The 20,810-nt window shown below is 37.7% G+C and overlaps 1 protein-coding gene across 6 annotated transcripts; it reads right to left on the bottom strand.

Moving 5' to 3' along the window:
* Positions 1–5,739: 5,739 nt before the first annotated feature.
* Positions 5,740–20,242, bottom strand: LOC103695724 (FT-interacting protein 3-like). Of its 6 annotated transcripts, XM_089929539.1 has the most exons (5): positions 19,942–20,137; positions 19,745–19,848; positions 18,452–18,582; positions 18,070–18,208; positions 5,740–8,986 (listed from the first exon to the last, which is right to left on the bottom strand). In XM_089929539.1, the coding sequence occupies exon 5, from the start codon at positions 8,924–8,926 to the stop codon at positions 5,915–5,917; it is 3,012 nt and encodes a 1,003-aa protein (XP_089785665.1). In that variant the 5' UTR covers positions 8,927–8,986; positions 18,070–18,208; positions 18,452–18,582; positions 19,745–19,848; positions 19,942–20,137; the 3' UTR covers positions 5,740–5,914. The 6 variants fall into 6 exon arrangements, with proteins under 6 accessions (XP_089785665.1, XP_017702499.3, XP_089785666.1 ...); XM_017847010.5 differs by lacking the exon at positions 18,070–18,208 and having other exon boundaries at positions 19,942–20,154; XM_089929540.1 differs by lacking the exon at positions 18,452–18,582.
* Positions 20,243–20,810: the final 568 nt, after the last annotated feature.

Below are 20,810 nucleotides of genomic sequence, written 5' to 3'. Positions count from 1 at the left end.
TCTGATGTAAAAATTTAACGATTGAGATCTCTATTATCAAAGAAATAGGTGGTGATTCAATGGTTTTTTGATCAATTGCCTGTTTGATGATTGTTACATTCATTGTTTACATTTGAGGTTACTCATATTTATATATAGCAGATTGAACAACTTCTTATATGGGCAATCATATAGAATCGATATTATGGATTCCAGTATGTGACCAATTATAGTAAAATCATAGACTAGAAGTTTTTAACATTTGGGTTGGAGAGTTTCTCTTTAAAAAAAAATGTAAAGAAAATCATATATTGTGACCAAACCAAATCTCTGAGCGTGACCAACCATCATATACAGCTCAATGCATTTGGGAGCCTAAGGCGAACTTACTAGGAGGACTTTTTTTCAAAAAAATAATGAAAAAATTTAATAAGTACAAAATATTTTAAAAAATTTATTTAAAAATAATTCGTGTAGCATTTTGAGATGCCAAATTACAAATCAAACTTTTGTACTCAAGATTCATTAAAATACTATTTTCAATCAATAATATAGTTAATTCATTTAATCTTTCTTGCGACATAGTTGACCGCAAATAAGATTTCATCAATATTTTTATCAATTTGTTTTATTCTATGGATCACATGATTTTCACGAAATGTAGGTTCTATTTCCATTTCATTTGCAACTTCTTCAGATGAAATCAAAGCAGATATGAATCCATTTTTCCTATAACTTTTCAAATAAGAAAGAGAACCTTTTAAGCCAGAGAGGATTTTGGAGGAACAGTAGAGGCGATAAAGAATAAAGACCAGAGGAAACAAAGATGATAGGAAAAGAATTAGAATACCTCTCTTGTGCTGGATGTTGGGCCTTTCTTTGGAGACAAAATTTTACTGTTAGACTCAGGCTTTAGAGTTTCTGAATTGGCTAGATCGGCCCAAAAATTTGAATCTAAATAAAACTGAATTTCCATCACAACCCGCATCACTTTCTAATTGGTTGGCATATTTTAGCCACATCAATCATGATCTAACAACTCTCATTTCCCAACTATTGTAGTTGGTCACATGATGATTTTAGTTGCAGGTTGAGATGTTCTATTTGAACCCAAGAATGTCGTTGTGCGTTCTAATTACTAAACTAGGTCAAAGTAAATGCTGGATTTGAGTTACTTGCAGCGACTTGGCAACCAAATTGATTGCATGCACAAAGACAATTGCGAAGCCTATCTTATTGGATGTTCACACTATTTTCTCCCCATCCACGCCGTGTGTTGGTTGCTGGCCTCACGTGTAGGCAGCTTATAGGTCTAACGTGCCTCTTGATAGCACGCATGAACACCCAGCCGTTCATTACGGACACCTAATGAACCCTGTTAAGTGTTAAAATCAAAAAAAGAATTTGGTCTACGGAGCCAATTAGGCAATTCGTTAACAAGCTGGAGTTGTGACGTGTAAAATCCGCAGCCAAGAGAAAGGACACATGGGCCCAGGCTCTTATTTCATACGTGGAGCGCCGGAGGAGAGTGGCTTGGATTCGTGGCTCAAATCCAAAAGACGGGGGAGGCGGTGGATTGATGTCAATGCCAGAAGGAGAAGGAGAGGAGAGTGACTTGGATTCGTGGCTCAAATCCAAGAGACGGGAAAGGCGGTGGATTGATGTCAGTGCCGGAGGGAGAAGGAGAGGAGAGGATATAAAAGCTAGGGCATCGTCGCAGGTCCCATTTTCCACCACGCTTAAAAAGCATCGTCGATTCCAAAGCTCTACCGACGCTTTTTAGAAGCGTCGGCACAATTTGGTGTTGAATCAAAATTTTTCGACGCTTTTCTTTGTGTCGGAAAATTTTATTTTTCCTGTAGTGAGCAAGAGGACGCGACATGGACATCAAGCTCGCCTAAGAGTTGAGCCGCCCACATTTGGCCACGTCAACTTATAAAGCCATGCACGTAAAAGCTGTAATCAAATGCTTCTTTCTACAAGGATCTGTCTCTCTTCGCACAACGCGGGGCGGATCTTCTTTAAGCTTGTAATCTAGAAGTCTTGAGACCTGTACGTGGAAGCTTCCAAGCTTGGATTTTTTTCATGGTGCCAATTGAGTTGGAAGACCATCCTTGGGCAACACAAAACGGAATTTGGTTAGCCGCATTAACCCAAGCTGCTATTCCATGTTCCCATATGGGATTCAGGAAAGGATATAAGAGATGGGAAATTATTTTAGGGAAGCATTTGAAATTCTACGCTGCGGTACAATCAAATTAAGTTTCAAAGAGCTTCAAGAAGCTTTCTGTCTTCATGTGATTGTTGAATTAACTCTGACCACATACATTGCCTCTGCCATAGACTAGTCCAAATAGTGACATGAAGGCGACGATTGTATGACAAAGAATATATGGTTAGAATTTTACAGGGATAGAATTGAAGTAAAAGAGCAAGAGAGACATAGTATATATCTTCTTTAAAAGAGAACTTATGAAAAACTCCTTACAAAAATCAGGTTAATGTGTATAAATGGAAACTGGCTAGTAGAACTTTTTGTAAAAAGTTGTAGGGATTTCTTACAAGGTGAATATATGGCACAACTTACTGGGCAGTCAACAAAAAATTCAATCGAGATCCTTCTTCCATCTAGAAATCGACCGGAATTACAATAATATTTTCTACCTACTGATTGATGATATTTCCTGCAACCACGTGCATGAGGACCAACTAAAACGGCTATCCTCCATGAACTTGCGTAAAGGTTAGGCTTTGAATGACAAAAATATAGCCTAAGTTGACCTTTTTTCTAATAATACACTAGTTGTAGGTTGTCACCAAATATCAAATTATAAGATTTGATTTAGAATCACAAAACTTAATCTTTTCTACATGCAACCGAAGTGACAACATGCAATTTTGATGACTGAAATCTACATGTAGGTGTCGATATTTTTTAATGTATGTTATTTAAGAAACAAACCTTTAGGTTCAATTTTAGCTTTGCAATCACTATTTAATATTATTACGAAAGATATTTAGTATTAAAAATTGTTTCCTGAGATATTGGAAAAAATTGACCACTTATTTATCTATGAAATTCTTAGGATTAAAGACTGCAAGAAAAATTTGCATACCAAAGTAGGAAATTACAAAGACTTCTTGGAACCAAATAAAGCCAGTATAATCTTAGTTCTTCAATTGTTTCCAATTATTTCCAATATGCATCCATAATGTTGAATGAAGAAATTTTTAAACTTAAATGGAAAAGTAGAAAGTGTCGGTCTCAAGGGAAAGTAGAATGTCTTCAGTCTCACTAAATTTGAAGCATAATTTCTTATATATGGCTGGTTAAATCTCACTATTATTTCTTAATTTGTTGTTGATCGTCTTCCACTTGCTTGGTATACGTCCTAAATTGTTTCCGGTGGATTTTCCTTACCACAAAAAACTGCTCTATGCTCTATCATTCTCCAAAAACAAATTTGTTAAAGAGACAATCTTCTGCTAGCCCTTTCCTTGACGCCCACTAACAAGCTTGATATAACTGATGCTGTATTATGTCAGATTTCCGAAACCATGAATAATCAGTGGATGAGCTTGATGTAAATGATGCTCTTCTACTCATGTTTTCAGCTCATGAATAATTAGAATTTAGTAAAATTTTGCTTCTTATGAGTATGAAAATGTCTAGAAACATCGATCAGATCAAAGAACGAATATGATTGGATTGTTTTAGATAAGAGTAATTTTTCACATACCTACAGAGATATTATAAGATATGTTTTGATAGATTCACTAGCTTGAATTAAAGGATCTTTGAAGTCTAGTCTTCCATTGCGATATTCCTTTGTAGCGTGGGTTCATGAAGTTTGTTCATGCACTTGGGAGATTGAAATTAAAGCAAAAGAAGTGAAAGAGCCAAGGAAGAGGAAACGGAGCATGGGAAAATTAGATGATATGAGGGAATAGATGCCTTCAAGGGGATGTTGGTTGTGGAATAGATTTTGGCAGGGATATTTCTTACTGATTGAACGAAATAGGGGCAAGCCTGTTCCAGCGAATCCTGTCTATCACATCTTTCCCCTCATAAAATCCTTTATAATTTCAAAATATTCATGCTAAAATTTCATCCCAATCAATTTAAATATGGTAAAGAAAAAAAGTTTATAAAAAATGTCTAAGAAACAAAATCTCCAGCTATGGTAGCTGTTTCTCCATACCCACTCCCAATTTTTAAATGAGGCTCTTACCACTAATATTTGAAGAGATGCAAAATTAAAGGAAATCACATTTAATATAAAAAAAAATTCCCTGATATTTACTTCAACTTGTATTTAAACATAGATTTTTTTTTTTTCATTTAGATATGAATTTAGATGTGCACATCAAGCAGGCTGAGATAGGCTAGACTAAGTTATACGCTTAACGGACATTACCGGACACCTGATGGAAACTAGGCCCCGTTGTTACACAATTCAAGGCCTGAACTGAGCCTAACAGTGAGCTTGGGCTGAAATCAAGCTACACTAAAGCTTTGTGAAACGTCCAGATCAAAGATGTATAGGAATCTTCTCAACCTCCTCCTCAGTCATGAGTCATGACTGCATCAGAGCAAAATTGTTCTACTGATTACTGTATCGAATATGATTGGAGAAACAAGCCCTTAACAACCACCAAAGATTTAGTATTGTATATATTTAATTATTTATACTCATATACCTAATCTACTCTACATTGAAATGATAAAAAATAATGAAAATAATGATTCATATCTAATTTGGAGGGTTCCTAGTCATGTAATCAGCTCCAAATGTTCAGGCTAATTGTGAGATTTCTGGTCCCATAATTAGTTCAATCTGGTCGAGCTAATTGCTAATTAATTTAGACTGTTTGAGCTAATTGCAGGATTCCAGATCTCGTAATTAGTTCAGATGTTTAATTGCCGAATTCCTGGTCCAAATCAGTTGAGAGTGCTTTTAGGCTAATTGTGCTACAATGGGCTACAGTGTGGTACTAGCATTAACCAGATACTAAAATATATGAGCCGTCCAATGCGTGTTCGTGGATTGGGATGAGCAGAAACCAGTCATCAAGAGGGAACACAATCCTGAGAACATACATTCGCCATTGTGGATGCCAATGTTTGGCAGCTGTTCGAATGGTAGATGGGACCAATGCTTCAACAGAAGAAAAAAAAATAAGAGATTTAACTTATTGTTCTTGGCCAACCAATCCCCAGATATTCGACAATCTTAATCTACAGTATTCTACTTACAGGTTGACTTTTTTTTATTGTCAAATCATTTATATTATTTTTATATTTTTTTTTATTATTATGTATTGAGACTGTTGGCAGTAGGTCATCATAGATTGCCTGCTTGGGCTCCTTGAGCTATCCATGTTTCGTCGAAGTAGGTAACCAGTTTTCCCAACAAATTTATTGGAAAGTTAGAGAGCAGATGTAGCAGGTAACCAGCTCCAACAAAGATTAGACACTGATCATTATAACAATAAGCAGCCTTCTTCACCAAAACAAGATGCACCGAAGGTTGAGCTGGTTGGTTAGATCATTTCATCTACTTGCATTCATGAAACATCAGGAGATGAAGTATACCAACAATTGATTCAATGATTCAAATAGTTATCCCTGATTCATCCTTTGGTAGAGTAGTTACTTCACCTGCTCTGAAAAAAAACATACAATTGATTTATAAAAAACTGCCCCAGAAGTTCCGATAAGAAGTCATCAACTACCAGAAGAAATCCATCAAACAGGTCTTTCTGAAAGACATCGACAAAGGAGCAACAACTCAAATATTATATGAAGTCTTTCACCCACTATGACAACATCCACAACCACCAAAAACAGCATAACATAAAGATAAAATTAGGACACAAGTTATTCTAATGGAAACAGTTTTGCAGGAAAAACCATCCACACAATTTCCTTTTTTTACAACAAAGAGTCTGTCCTCGCTGGTAACCGCCGAAAGAAGTTCAATGGCACCGACGGCATCTTGTGCCTAAACTTTGGGTGCCTCATCAAGTAGAACCCTGCAATGACTGCCACCACCTGGAACGGTGTCACATACAGCACCAATGCTGCCAACAGGCAGAAGATCAGAAACATCATTGTGGCACGAGGGTCCCTCCAGCTCAGTAGTAACTGCAGCCGCTCCCCCTGCGTTGCGACATCCCCCACTACTGTTTGAATCCTCCCTGCCACGCTCCTCAGCCTATCATACCTCATTCTCACGAGCTCTGCACCCCGAGATGTAGGGAATGTGTCAAACTCCTCATCAAGCTCATCTGGGTGCGCAGCATCTGCATGAGAGATCCTAGTATTCATGTGGGGAGGATAGCGTGGGCGGAACCGATAATTCCACAGCCCTATCAGAAACATGTAAAGAAAAACTGTCGGGAGTATCAGCTCTGGAAAGCAGACAAGCATCACAAACAGAATGTGTACTAGTACAGTTGTAATGGGGTTCTTCCATGCGCACACATCCCCAAACCATTTTCCAACTGAAAACAAGACTGAGAAGACCGACATGAGGCGAAAGAAGTTTGCCTTGCTTCTGCGCATGCTCCATAAATGAGAATGAGCATCAGATATGTACTCCACAACCTCCCTTCGGAGAGGTGGCTCCATTCGGCCCAGCCGAGCTGCCACAATTTGGACAGCTTGGTGACGGAGCATCTCTTGTTGCATCAACAAAAGGGGGCGTACGTAATGCATCTTTGGTAAGAGAGGCCTGGAGTACTGATACAACAAGTTCACAGTTGACGTGGATGAGAACCGGATTGCAAGGTGGAGCTCTCCCATCTTTTTGACACCGGAGGGGTGGAGGACTATAAGCGGATATGTGTGGGTATATACACGTCCAGTCTCAAGAGTTGAGAGTCGGATGCGTACCTTCCCGACATGCATGTCTTTGGGGCCATTAGAACCAGAAACCTTTTCAACAAGCTGGCAATTGTCAAAGACACCAACAGTAAGGACCGTGGCTGGATCATAGACATCCCATGTGTACTGCTCATTGAATCTTGGGCTCAGGTTGTCAATGATGGTGCGAGTTCGTACCCATTTCTGGCCATACTTGGCCACACAGTATGTGTCTGCTGTTCCCCTTCCCTCCCGTGTCTTCATTGGATGGAGCCCATCAGCATTAAGGATGCCAAGTTCAAGCAACCCAATTGGAGGCTTCCACAGCTGCTTTGCAGTTGGTCGGAGGTCGCTGCTGTAGTGGGTAGACTCATCAAGCACATGGTATCCTCCATCTAAGCAGATGCGAACATGGATCTTGCTTGAGAACTTCTCCTCCTTCAACAGGTCCACATCGACTGCCACTGGCTTTTTAAGGTTAAACCATTTCGGGCGTATCGCCCGGTCATCGGCACGCCTGTCTACAGACCCTAAAGGCACATGAATTAGGCCAATCACCTCTTCTTTGCTCGCACTGACACGATCTTCTACAGACAGGATTAGGTGATCCTCAAAAGGTTCAGCAGCCACAAACATGAATTCTTCATTCCATTGACAGTTCATCGTCCGAGACTGAATTGTCTTCGTCCTCAATGTCTGGTGCCCTATCCGTGCTCTAGCAAACAAATCTGGGATGCGGTTTTTATCAGACACAACAATATCTTGAGCTTCGATGATGTTGACTCGAACGTACCACAGCCTTGGTGCATGATAGACCTTCGCACGGATGTGGGAGCTCAGAGCAGCAGCAGAATCAGTAGGCAGTATAGCATCTGAATGCACTGCATATGGGAAGCATTCATCAGCTTGTGTTCCATACCATATTGCTAACATAAGTTCGCCCTTAATCTTGTCCCCCTTCTTGTCCTCCAGCCGATACCACTCTGGAGCTAGAGGACTATCTGGTGGAACTCGTGTTGGGACCTCATTCAAATCAAAACGCACGATTCCAACAAAATCGTCCTTAACAAGATCTTTGTCTTTGAGCACAACCTCAAGGAATGATGCTTGCAATCGCTCTCTAGAGAACGCAAACACCTCATTCCATTCTGGGTTCAACTTCTTCTCAAAGTGTTTAGTGATTCCCTTAAAGTTTCCAAGTCTCACCTCAACAAAAGGATCAAGGCTCCCGGTCACATCCTTGGCTGGTAAATCGCGTGCCTTCACCACTCGTACAAAAAGATACTGCATCTTCTCCACAAGGTCATAAGCACCTGCCTTCTCCCCATGTATCACACGGCCTCCAACGACGCGTCCCCCACCAAGGAACGGACTTGTTTCTTTGAGTTGAAAGTCCACTGGTTGCTGCGATGATGATGATAACATCCTGACAACCTGAGGCGGTCCAGATTTCATCTCGTCAGTGTACCTCACTGGCTGGTCACCAACTGGGGCTGTAGAATGGACCTGGCGCTGCTCTCTTGGGAGGTGGTAAAAGGTCTGAACTGACTCCGCTCTGTTTTCTGGAAAGAAGTTCAGATTTGGACTGGTGAATTGATCTGGAGTTTGATGACTGCGAACTGGAGGAGGATTACTGAGAAATGGATCAACAGCTGGGAGGGGGTTGGAAGGTCTCACTGAGGGATCATCAGTGAGAAATACTTTAAGGCCAAGCTCTCCTTTCACACGCGAAAGGATATGTTGCTTTTCCAACGGATAGTACAAGGCAACAGCATCAGAGTAAGGGACAAAGGAAGATCCAGAGAGCCGAACCTTTCCGAGGAAGGACTTGGATTGGGAGGCTCGGTTGATATGATAAACATAAGCTTCTAGGTACAGGTCAGGAAGGTGGGAAGGGTCAGAGATGTTGAAGTAGAACTGCTCGTTCCAAACAGGGTTCAGATCTTTTTCTTTGATGGTGGTCCGGAACTTCTGGTGATCAAAGTGGAGCTCTACATAAGCATTGGCAGAACCCTGGCCATCCTTGGGCATGAGGTCATGGGCACCAACAACTTCAACGCCGAGCTTAAGATTGTTCATTTTTTATAATCTGGGAGTTGGTGAGGTTAGATAAAGGATTCCACCTACTGGAAGCTCAACCTGAATGAGGAAAAAGAAAAAAGGAGACAGGTGAAATGTCACATATAGAGTAATAAACTATTAGTAACTTTTTAAAAAGAATATACAGCAAAGGCTATTGTATTAACCTCGTGTGGAATGAACTAATGACAAATTATCATGGACAAAGTTATAAATAAAACTACAAATTGCAAAACAAATCTAAAATGTGACATAATGCTTAACATGAGTACTGGAGAACAATTACCTAGAAGTTGAATGAACAGTCCCCACCTTGTGCTCAAATATAAAGTTATAGTAACCCAACGGTTGGCAAAATTTGCCAGCACTCTTATTGTAAATGTTGATAGCAACATGATGCACGTCTGACTGTTTGTTAGGCAGTACACATGTACATACAATGTACATATACACCTATGTACATATGTGGGTACATGCATATGTATATATGCAATTTATGCAAGGCAGGCATGAAATATGTAACAAAAATTTGGTCTTTTGGCATATCATGTAAAGATTGTACTAAAGCATTTAAAAAAACCTACAAGTCTAGAAAGATTGTTGACGATGATTCCAGTCACTTAAATGCCCAAATTCCTTTACTCTGAGGAATTCAGAGAACCATGCTTACTCAGAAATACGTAGGTTTGAAAAGATGTAAAGCAATTGGTGAAATGATCCAGATAATTTACTCTTGAAATTTGTGAAGTTTATTTCAATAATTGTTATCAGGTAGAGAGGGATGGAATCTTAAATATCTCAAATATTAATGCAAAATTGCTGGCCATGTTAGAAATTTATTTTTTTAATTTGTTTTATAAATTGAAAACAATTCTAACTTTTCCGTGTACAGTGTGTGCTATTTACTATTTTTATAATCTCAAACTGTTCATTTTTTCTCGTTATCCCACTATAACACGAAATTTGGAGTCAAAACTTGCTTTTGCCTCTTACAGTAGGCAGATAGAACTTGTTTAACTGGTTGGAAAGGGCCTTGATAGTCCCCACTTTAAATGTTTCAACAGATCTGAGGTGCATATATTTAACTGGTATTTCTTTTAATAATAAAATAAATGTACAGTCCATTTCTTAGTTTTCTTTCTGAAGTTGAACACAAAGGATAACTGTAGTGGAGTTGGTGCATTCCACCATGAAGGGACTTAGCAGCATCAACAACATATAAAACAACTTGCAAAACCAGAGCAAATGAAATTCGCAGGAACAGGTGCATGAAGAAGTATGTCTAAATAAGATTCCAAACATTAGCATTTAATATGTGCAGATTTGCAATGTGTTAAAAAAATAGCTTTCAAAAACTCATGCAGTCACCGTGCATCTGAATATTGGGCACAAGATCTGATTTTCTCCTTCAAAGTTCAGTTTATCTGTAAATCTATTGAATTGTTTGGATTTAGGTAGATTAGTTTTGAAAAGCCTAATTCCAGTAATAAACAGGGCCATAGAACCTGATCTGGTAAGCATTCCTATAATGACATATGAACTCTGGAAAAAGCAACCTTCTGGAGACATTAAAACTTGCCAAACAAAGTTGATGTGGTCATGCAGGTAATTGTCACAGCGATGTGGTTGGCATAAATGATTGTCATTTTCAAAGTTTGCATTATTTATTCTATGATACCATGAACAACCCCAACGACAGGGGAAAAAGTATTTTTTGTATGCTGTTTGGCTAAGATAGATTGCACATCATGTTTTTCGATATCTATGCTTATCATAAAAACACAAATATATGCAATAACATGAATAAGCAGTTGTGCTTTTAGACTAAAAAAGCTGGAGAGGATTTGTAACTAGTCCGCATTAACGACACAAAGTGTCTCTGATGGTGCATATACAAGTGTGCTACTGCAATCAGCATATGCTCCATATCCACAACATCATTGCAAACATGGACCCCCACATCAAGCATTAATGCAAGATAACTTACTAGATCCTACTCATAAATTGTACTTTCAAATTCAAAGTGAGAGACAGAGAGAGAGAGAGAGAGAGAGAGAGTGAGATTTGGACCACCTCAAAAAGATGCATGAAAGTTTCAGATAGTTCAGCATAGGTTTAAAAGGGAAAAATATTATACAGCATATACCATTTCATATTAGTCTCTCCTAGTGTATTGAAACAATGTGCACTAATAGAGGTCATTAAGAAGTGACACAGGTTGGGACAAACAGCATGGCATATGCAAATACCATGCGGAAAACACATCAGTATCGTATGTATCATGAATACAATATGGTGTGAACTGGCAACAAAATTGTTGGTTGAAAGTCCTTGTCAATGAGGAAACTTAAACTAAACTAATCTCAGTCAGCTTAAATTATAGGAACTTCAGTCACCTATCATAATTTTAAGCTTAATGCATAACAACGAAGGGCACAAAAAATTATAAATTGAAGAAGCAATAGCTGTACTATACGACAACTCAAGTAGAAATTATTCCTTATGTCACAACTCAACATATTTTCATGTACGTATGAAGAAAAAACCATTAGAAGATCTATATGGAGCACCTTATTAGACTGCAATAATACAAACAACTTCAAAGCAATAAATCTTCTGAACAAAGAAAATTCAAATTTGGTTTTAGTCAACCTGGTTGAGTTTCATTCAGTAAAATAGTTTGGTTGTCTCAACTTAGTTTTCTCAAATTTGACAAGAAATATTAAAATTGAGAAATATTTTAAAACAACAAGAACTAAAAAAAAAATTGTTCTCTTAAAAAAAAGGAGGCTACAAAGCAAATATGCATGTTTCTGTATTAGACATAATTTGCATTAGTAAAGTTAGTATGTGGATATGTATAAAAATATCTTGCATATGCTTATGTCAAGATGTAAGAAACTCACAGTTTCCATTTCTTTATTAAAAGAATCTAAAACAATGATTTGATTTTTTTTTTTCTTAATTCCAGCAAAATGCTGTTCCTTAAATTTGAGGATCAATGAAGTATTAGCAAGATCTTGCTATATTCTATAAATTTACGCCTTAGTATCAATATTTGGTTATTAAAATTTGATTTGTTTTCCTCTTAAATTTGTTAGAAGTAAATATCTAAATGCTACTAATTTTTCTTAGAACTTGCAGAACAAAGTTCAACTTTTATAAAATTGATTCATAATATTCCGCATCATTACCTAATGAATAAGCTTTCCCACTCTTTAACCCTTTTTTTTCCTTTTTTGAGATTAGGAGGGGCTAATCTCCACCTGCTACCATATGCATATCCCACCCCTTGAGGGCCGACTTGAACTGGAATTGAACCCCTACCCCCTTGCCCAAGTGGCAAGGGGTGATGCCATCCCAGAAAGCACTCAATGGTTCCTCTATTAACTTTTAAAGATGAAGAAAATGACCCAAAAAATTTATCCAGATATTAACTGAATCTACCCTTTATGGTTGGTTTGAACCAATTGTGGTCTTTTGGCACAAAATTGATCAACAACGGCTGACACTGCATGAAAGCCAATTGAAACCTTTGAAACTGTGCAAAATCATATGCCCTCAAACAACTTCCAGCAGAAATACACTATTTGATGGTGAAGGCACCACAAACATTGTCATCATAGATATTACAAAAAAATACAACTAAAAGCTAGATAGAAAGCTTTCACATATCAAGTGAAAAAACACCATGAACTTATATTCTGAAACACAAATGTGTTGTACTCTCTAGCATTTCACATTTTCCCTGTGAACGGATATAAGTGCCAATCAACATGGCATGGCACTATGTGTATCATCCTGGTGCCTTGCAGGCATGGAGCATCAGCATGGTATTGGCTACATCCCTCGTAGTTGGCATTCTGCCATGCCAATGCATTCCAAGCACTAGCATAGCTCGTTGGAGCACAATGTACCATGATAGTGCCAAGTTCTCAAGCCACTTATACGTGATACGTAAACTATCCTTAGGACCATGGTCTGCCGTACCGGTCCGGCCTGGAACTGGTACCGGATCAGCATGGAATCCGGTACCGGTGATTTATTGTTGGAGAACCGGTATGGGACCGGTACGTGACCGGTACGGGACCGGTACGTGACCGGTACAGGACCGATTTGTACCGGTCCGGGCCGCCACCGGTACGCCGACCGGTACCGGTACGGCGGACCTTGCTTAGGACAACTTAAAATTTCCTTCTAAAATAATAATTGCTTTATATATGCATGAACCAAAACGTCCATGCTCACACCTAAAGACTATTTTCATAGTCAAGTTGGATAATCAACTAATAATGATAAAAATTCCCTCTTTGACTCAAGAACTTCCTATGCACATTTTGTCCCTAAAAACAAAGGCTGCTGGACCTCATCTAGGATTACTGGAGAAGCAATGAAAGAAGATGCTATACTCAAAGGCTAGTTTTGCACAAGTGGAAAAAGATTCATGTAGCAAAAATGAGTCATTTGCAGAAGCAACAAAAAATATAGAAAGACCCATTATGCTAGCACCAATAACAAGATTTTATATATTGTGGGATGGGGCCATGGAATGGGATGCCCAACTTATCGACACTTGAGAAGGTCGATGTTCGGTCATGTCCTGATCCATTTCCTGACTCATCCCTTCCCAACACTCACAACAATGCCTCATCCTGACACTTGAGATTGTGAGATGCACTATTATCCCACCAGTGTTTAAATCCTTAATAAATATACTGATTGTAGTGGAAAGTGAAATCTTCTCTTCCGTGTGATCTATGAGATTACCGAATCATAGAGAGAGTAAACGACAACAAAAGGGGCTCACAAAATTTATATGAAAAAACCTCTATTAGGGAAAAAGAACAAAGAAGCGAGGAAGCAATCCACTAGGAACTAGGATGTTACAACTTCACCTCTTAAACCAATTAATCATGACCCGAGGATCACAACTCATTTATATAATTCGTACATGGATCACCCAAATACAAGATCATCAAGGAGGAAGACAAGAAAACACACCAAAAGGATATTGTACAAAATCTATACAAGACATTGCGAAGTTGCATGCAAATACTACAACCACATTGCTCCCATGTCGATCATAAGTCAAGCAAGGACACCTAAAGAAATGGTATTTCTATCTCACTTCTCTCTTTACCTCTTATCTTTTCCCCACTATCCCTCTCTCTTTATTTGTGTTTGGTCACACCATACAGTAGTTTCTTAGGGCTTTTTTTTTTTTTTTTGATTACCCTTGCCACTACCACCTTGTCTTACCCATACCATGAAAGGAGAGGCAGGGGTTTTGGTTGGCATAAGAAGGGGTCTCCCTTGCTTAGCAATTCTCCTACCCAATGGCACATGCTCACATCAAACCCACCCCTAACAAGCTCTGACATTACCCATGCTTGTCCTTTGATAGGATCCTTCTCAACACACTTGATGGATTCCTTTTTTCTCAATAAAAGACATCTTGTACTATCCCCAAATCAATAAATGATTGCCTTGTTAATGTTGCAAACATGATGACGATTTCTTTCTGCTAGTGCTCATTCAGCCGTTGAGCAACTCCAGTTGTGCCCTATACACAGTAATACCATTTCTCTCTTGCCACCATCAGGGCCCTTGGTATGCTTCCAATACCATTTGCCAAAATAACTATCATAGCATCTCCATCCGACCTGCCAACTGAAATTAAATTTTGAGATAGATGTACATTGTAGCTAGATAACATTCTTTCTTATCCTTTTTTTTTCCTTCAATATGAACTTTTATTCAAACTTAATCTAAAAACTACGAAAAAACTTTGTAAATTAAGTTTAGAGCATGAACACGGGATCAAGAAACAAATGATTAGAGGTATGTGTTGATCACCAAAGCCTACAATAAAAGATCGTATATATGTGAAAATAACCCAAGCAAATAGTTATTTTAAGTCGATTTTCAGCTAAGTTGTTAAGAAGGGGCTAATCTACAGGTCTACGCAATCAGCTATTAATCTTTTAAAAAAACATTGAAATAATATTAAAATACTAATAGTGACATCTTGGGAAAAAGGAAGTAAAGCATGGTGGCACTAGTGATGCGCAAATGCTAGCAAAATTTGGAAAATAATGGCTGCAATCTGGGTGCATTTGGGTTCCACCCAAGCTTAGCCCAAAGTCATTGTAAATTTCAAATTAACCCAATGAAGACACTTCCTTTCATATTGATTTTTTTATATGTTATCCACATTGGTCCAATCTATGAAAGCCTTTAATTAAAAAATATTTTAAAGAATATTTTATATTTTAAAATTATTTTCAATTAATTATTTAAAAATATCTAAAATATATTTTACTAATCTAATTTCTTTTCAAATGCTAATCTTAGCATCTATATATTTTACGTGGATTCTAGATTCCAAGTTATTGGATAAATATGCATGTTTCTATTTTTAGCACGCATAAAGAACCATGAATAGGATAGTTAATTTGATAAACCCCACCTTTCTGGCAAACATAGTTTTTGAAAAAAATGCCACACAAAGGGTCTCTAGGGTGTAACATGCATACCTATCAACACCCTTTGTCAGTATGATCCTTGATAATGATAGGCACTTGCCCTACCTACCCTTGGTTGATATAAGTTTAATCTACGGAATTTTGAACACTTAGTATAGCAAGTCTTCCATCACAGCTTGCCATATCAACTAGTTATTCCCATTCAAACTCATCATCCTGCAAATGATTCCATTCATGATGCATAAGTGAATAATTGATACCAATCCTATGCTCCAATACAACTATCGGGAAGCAATGTGTTCCCTTTTGTGTGCGATCTCTAAGATTGCCAAACTATAAAGACAAGGAAATAACAAAAATAAAAGAGGTACGCAAAATTTTACATGGAAAACCTTTTAATAGGAAACAAATCACAAAGCCATAAGATTCCATCAAGCAATAGGGAGGTTATAACTTGACCTCTTAGGCCGAGCAATCCTGACTTAAGAATCACCACTTGCATACATAACTCGTACGTGGATCACCCACGCACAAAATCACTAAGGAGAATGACAAGAAAAAATAACAAAGAGAATGCCATACAAGCATTGTGCAAGACATTGCAAAGTTGCATACCAAATATGGACAAGATTTAGAGTCGAGGTCAATACACCTGAAGAAAGGGTCTCTCTCCTCTTCCTTCTCCCTCCTCTCTCCTCCCTCTCTTCTCTTCTCTCCTCTCTCCTCTTTTCCCACTCTCCTTTTGTCTATGTGCGTCTTGCTACACCATACAACAGCCCTAAGGCACTCTTTTTTTATTAATAAATCATGCCTCCACCACCTCTCTCCTACCGATACCAGGAGAGCAGAGGCATGGGTTTTGAGTTGGCATAAGGGGGGCTCCACATGAGCTGGATGCCAACCTAACTTATGGAACACTCTTAAGGCCAAGCCCAGTGCCAAGAAAGTCAACAAGAACAAGGGTTAGGATGAAAAAATGTGACTTGTACATTTAAGACAACAAAGAAGCTTTGAGGTTCAAACACTCTATACCAAGTTGTTAGACTTTTTCTTTTCTTTTTTTTGGTACCCAAGTTATTAGACTTCAAGTTGCATTGCATCATAACGCTTCAGAACATAATATTTATCCATTATGGTCTTAGTTGATTTATAATCATAGTAATACAAAATAAGCTAAATAAGCTTTTGAAGGTCATTAAATAGTTGGAGCCAATTTCTGGATTTGTAAGGGCATTCCTATTATTATATCAGCTATTGTGTTGCTTTAGGAAGGAGCAATATAAAGTTAATTGACATGCCAAACAAAGTCCATTTCGTAGAGTCCTCCTTATTGACCACTAACCCTAAATGTGGTTTGTCTGATAGCTTCCTAAAGAGACATGTATATAAAATATTTTGGTAGTCGAGGAAATTCATTTTGCTTATTGTTTTGATATAGAAAACTTTCCTTTCTTATTTTCTACCTTCTTTTTCTTGTCACTCATTTTGATTTTCTTCAACAAACCAGATTTTGAATCTCCAAGGCAAAATAAGCTCACAGACTCCACATCCCTTGAAAATTGCATCAGATATCCACAATATTGAAACAAACCTTCTATTGAAATCCTTGGACACTTCCCTTTTCAAGAAGCTCTAGAATTAAAAAACAAGTAAGATGTTTACAAACAACATTAATTGACCTACAAAACTAAATAAACTAAGCTACATTCTACTTTGCAAGGACTTCGGTGTAGACTCAGACAATGAAAAGATATGGATGAGTTCACAAAAAGAGAAAAGTAATATTCTCTTATGCATGCCATCATTTTAGGTAATTTTGTCTATCTAATTCATGCTCGTCCAAGTGTTAGACAACCTCCCAGAACTACTAATTACATGGATCCAAAGGTAAGTTCAAAAGTGACTCAAATTTCTTTCACATGCATCAAGTATCAAGGTTCTCAGTTTTAGTCTGTGCCAGTCTGCACGCTAGGTACCAGAATGGGGCAGACATGTGCCCAGGTACCATGCACATCGCTAGATATCAATGAAATTGATAAGTTTCAGCATGGCCTGGCATTAACCAAAAGAAATTTTTTTGTTCTCCCTCGCTGTTTATTTGTACTGCAGAGGAAGTGGGTAGTCGTTTGTTGGTTTTGCACAATAGAATTTAGTCGCCCATGAATATCATTTAAGTAAAAGACCATTTACATATCACAGTAAATAAGGAACAAAACCCCCTTTGAGTTCAATAAAAAAAATAATTTAAAATTCAAAAATCATCAAATTAAGGTCAACTTTCCAACACAAGAACAAGTTTTAGATTTCTGAGGTTGGGTCAAAGTAGTAAATTTTTGGTGCTAGGAAATTTTTTGAATCAAGCTGGCTGATCAGGCTCGTGTTAGACTCAGTTTGAAATTAAGCTCGACCTACTAATAAAATAATCAGGCTCATTTCAAAGGTTATGCTCAAAAGTAATTTCATGCCAAGCTTGATCGAATACAGACTCGATCAAACTTGGCTCAACTACACTCCTATGTCGTGCCTTAAGTAACATCCTATACAGTATTCACCAATCATCGAGCATACACGCCCACATTTTTTATTGTATGGGAAGATGTGAGTTAAAATATTGTTTTAATTCATTAACAACTCTTAATGTATCAAACTTTTACTTACCCTGTGCCCATTGCATGTTGGTGAGTGCCATGTGTCAGCATGGCATGCTATGTGTTGTGCTGGCCCCAAAGCGATGCAACCCATGTCAATGGCACTTAGTGACTTAAATCATTGGCACAAAGAATGAACATTTGCCTTCCTGATTATTTTTTAGAAACCACCAATCAAGAAGTTCTCAGAGAATTTGACAAGCACAATCCAATAAGGAAGCCAGATAGAAACTATAGTCATTTGATTTGCTAAGAATATCAAATAAGTTTTCTTAAATATCAAGATTCTTTTGTTTTGCATAATATAAATGAATGCCATGACATAAAGGTAAAAAAGGAGAAAGAAAAGGTAAAAAAGCAGAAACTAAAAGACAAATTATAGAGTTCCTTACCTTAAGCCCCCATCACAGAGAAATGATTAAGTTGATCCGAAAATGGTTGAGAAAAAAAATCAAATTGAAGCTTCAAAATAGAAAGTTAGTCACTATAGCAACCAAATATCACTTTGTGTTACTCCTTATACCTACACAAATGATTCAAGCAGATAACTTAGAAATTCTAACAGATTAAGGGAAAAAAATATATTAATGTTATCCTCAGTGCTACTTTTGTAATGTCTAAGCATGTCATATTACCTAACATGGTTATAAACATGTAACAAGAATTTCTTAAAATATCTATAATGCACAGCCCCAATGGTTGATAATGTTTGTACTTGATTTTGTCTTACAGATCCTTGCTAGTCCAGCATTACCCAACAAACTGGTATGTTGCTGGTTGTTAAAAATATCTGACAAGTAATGCTTGATACCAAACCAGTGTGTAAGCCAGTTCTACCGAGCAAGCAAAAGTAGTTTGAGCTAGATTGGGTTGGCTTAGGCCACAATGACTTTAAGAAATTGTTGGCTAGCTTAAAGTATTTCCATTCTTATACTTCAACATTTTCAAGAACAGGTGTGAAGAAGCAATAAGAAAGAGGTGAAAATCAAAAAAATAAGAGGAGATAAAATACTGAAAATGATACAGTGAAAGAACTAGAGGTGGTTGACTATCACTGTATAAGGCATGAAAAAAATGCATCATAGATTCAATTTTGGTCTCTACTAAATGGAAAATAGTATTCAATAGTTTGTTCGTAAATTGATATGAGTCATTTACTATGAAAAAAAGCCTATCTATATATATAGTTGCACTTCTTTGGCTGCAAAATTAATTAGAGAGATAAGCTAGAGATGATCCAAACTAACAGAATCAGGACACGGACACCTTAAAAAGCAAACCTAGTTTTGAAAAAAAAAAAAGAATCATTAAATCCCTAACTTCTCCAAACTCCAGATAAAGAATCACAAGAAGAAAAGTCGGACGAGTGACTCTAAATTGAAAGATTCATATAACTCCAATCAAATTTCTTGGTCTTTCCTCGTATTCACCTCTATAAGACTTAAAACTCCAGGATCAGATACTCGTGAGTCCTCTTAGGCCCCAAAAGCCAAGCAAACCCTTCAAAATCACTCTTTTATCCAACAAAATGGTAACTTTAGAAGGAGAGGGGGAAAAAACAACCTACAAACTGCTCTGTCCTTACTAAAATTCCACAAAAAAATTGGCATATGGCTTTGCCAAACTAACAAAAAAGGAAAGAACGAAGAGAATTATTAGAATTAAAAAGAGGCAAAGTTCTTCACCTTCTAAAATGAACTTCCTTGGTTCCTGTACAAGATTCAAATTTCGAGCTGGTGAGCTCTTCTAGTTCCTGGCGGTTTCTCCTCCTCCTCGAGCCACTTGAAAACTGCCATGCGGCAAGAGAAGGTTGTGTTACCATCCATGACGGCAAGAAACAAAACAGAATAGAGTAAACCAAAGAGGGCGAGGAGGGAGAGACCCTTGAAGGCCGCACTCTGTGTGCGTGCGTGTGTGTGAGAGACACAGAGAGGGGGGTTTCTTGGAAGAAGAGTAGGTCGATGGAAGGAGATGGCAAGGGAGGGGCATCCAATCCATCCTATCGCCATCAGAGGAACAAGATATCTCTCCCTCTCCGTGTCGTCTCTTTTTCTCCGGTTCTTCTACTTCATAATTTTGTTTTTAAAACTTCCATAAACGAATAACAATGCCGCTACCAGTCGCTTTCTCTTCCCTGTTCTCCCTCGTCCGACGTTAATACCAAACAAGCGCAACAGTCCAGTGCGAGACGCCACTTTCTATTCTCTATTTTTTATGATAGTAAATAATAGTTGATTAATCTTTACAAATAAAGCTTTCCAAGTATTAAATTGATAAATAGTGGCTGTAGTTTTTTTTTAAAAAAGAGGGTTTATTGATTTGGATGTCGGCATTCTAAAAGCCTTGATTTTGTACCTTTTATCGCATCAGATCGTTATAGTACAATATTTTTTTTTTGGGGTAAAAAAAAAAAAGCATTCATATTAGTTCTCACGTGACTATAATCTACCAAATTAAAAAAAAAAGTTGATACAAATGATGAGATATATCTTCGACCCTAATCCAAACTACTGCATCCGAATGCCGGGCTATAAAGGAGACAACCCAATCTATCGTACTATTCGCATTTCGATAAATGTATTCAACCTGGCTTGAGTAGAAACTGATAGTAATTTATAGCTTTTTCTCGGAAGCTCAAATAGGTTAGCACCATTTTAACTTGTGCATTTTTTGAAAACTGATAGTGAGATAACCCCATATATATTTCTTATAAAAGTTAATATCATTTCAATATATTTTGATTCATGTTGC

Source organism: Phoenix dactylifera, chromosome 3, assembly GCF_051530095.1.
Source record: "Phoenix dactylifera cultivar Ajwa chromosome 3, Ajwa_hap1_PhDact_Kaust_v1.1, whole genome shotgun sequence".
Classification (NCBI taxonomy): domain Eukaryota; kingdom Viridiplantae; phylum Streptophyta; class Magnoliopsida; order Arecales; family Arecaceae; genus Phoenix; species Phoenix dactylifera.
Note: the sequence above shows the minus strand (reverse complement) of the source record. Positions and strands in the feature narration are given on the sequence as shown.

Bases quoted from the DNA above. Each gene is read 5' to 3' on its own strand.
- LOC103695724 (XM_008777116.6), bottom strand. From the start codon at position 8,926: ATGAACAATCTTAAGCTCGGCGTTGAAGTTGTTGGTGCCCATGACCTC.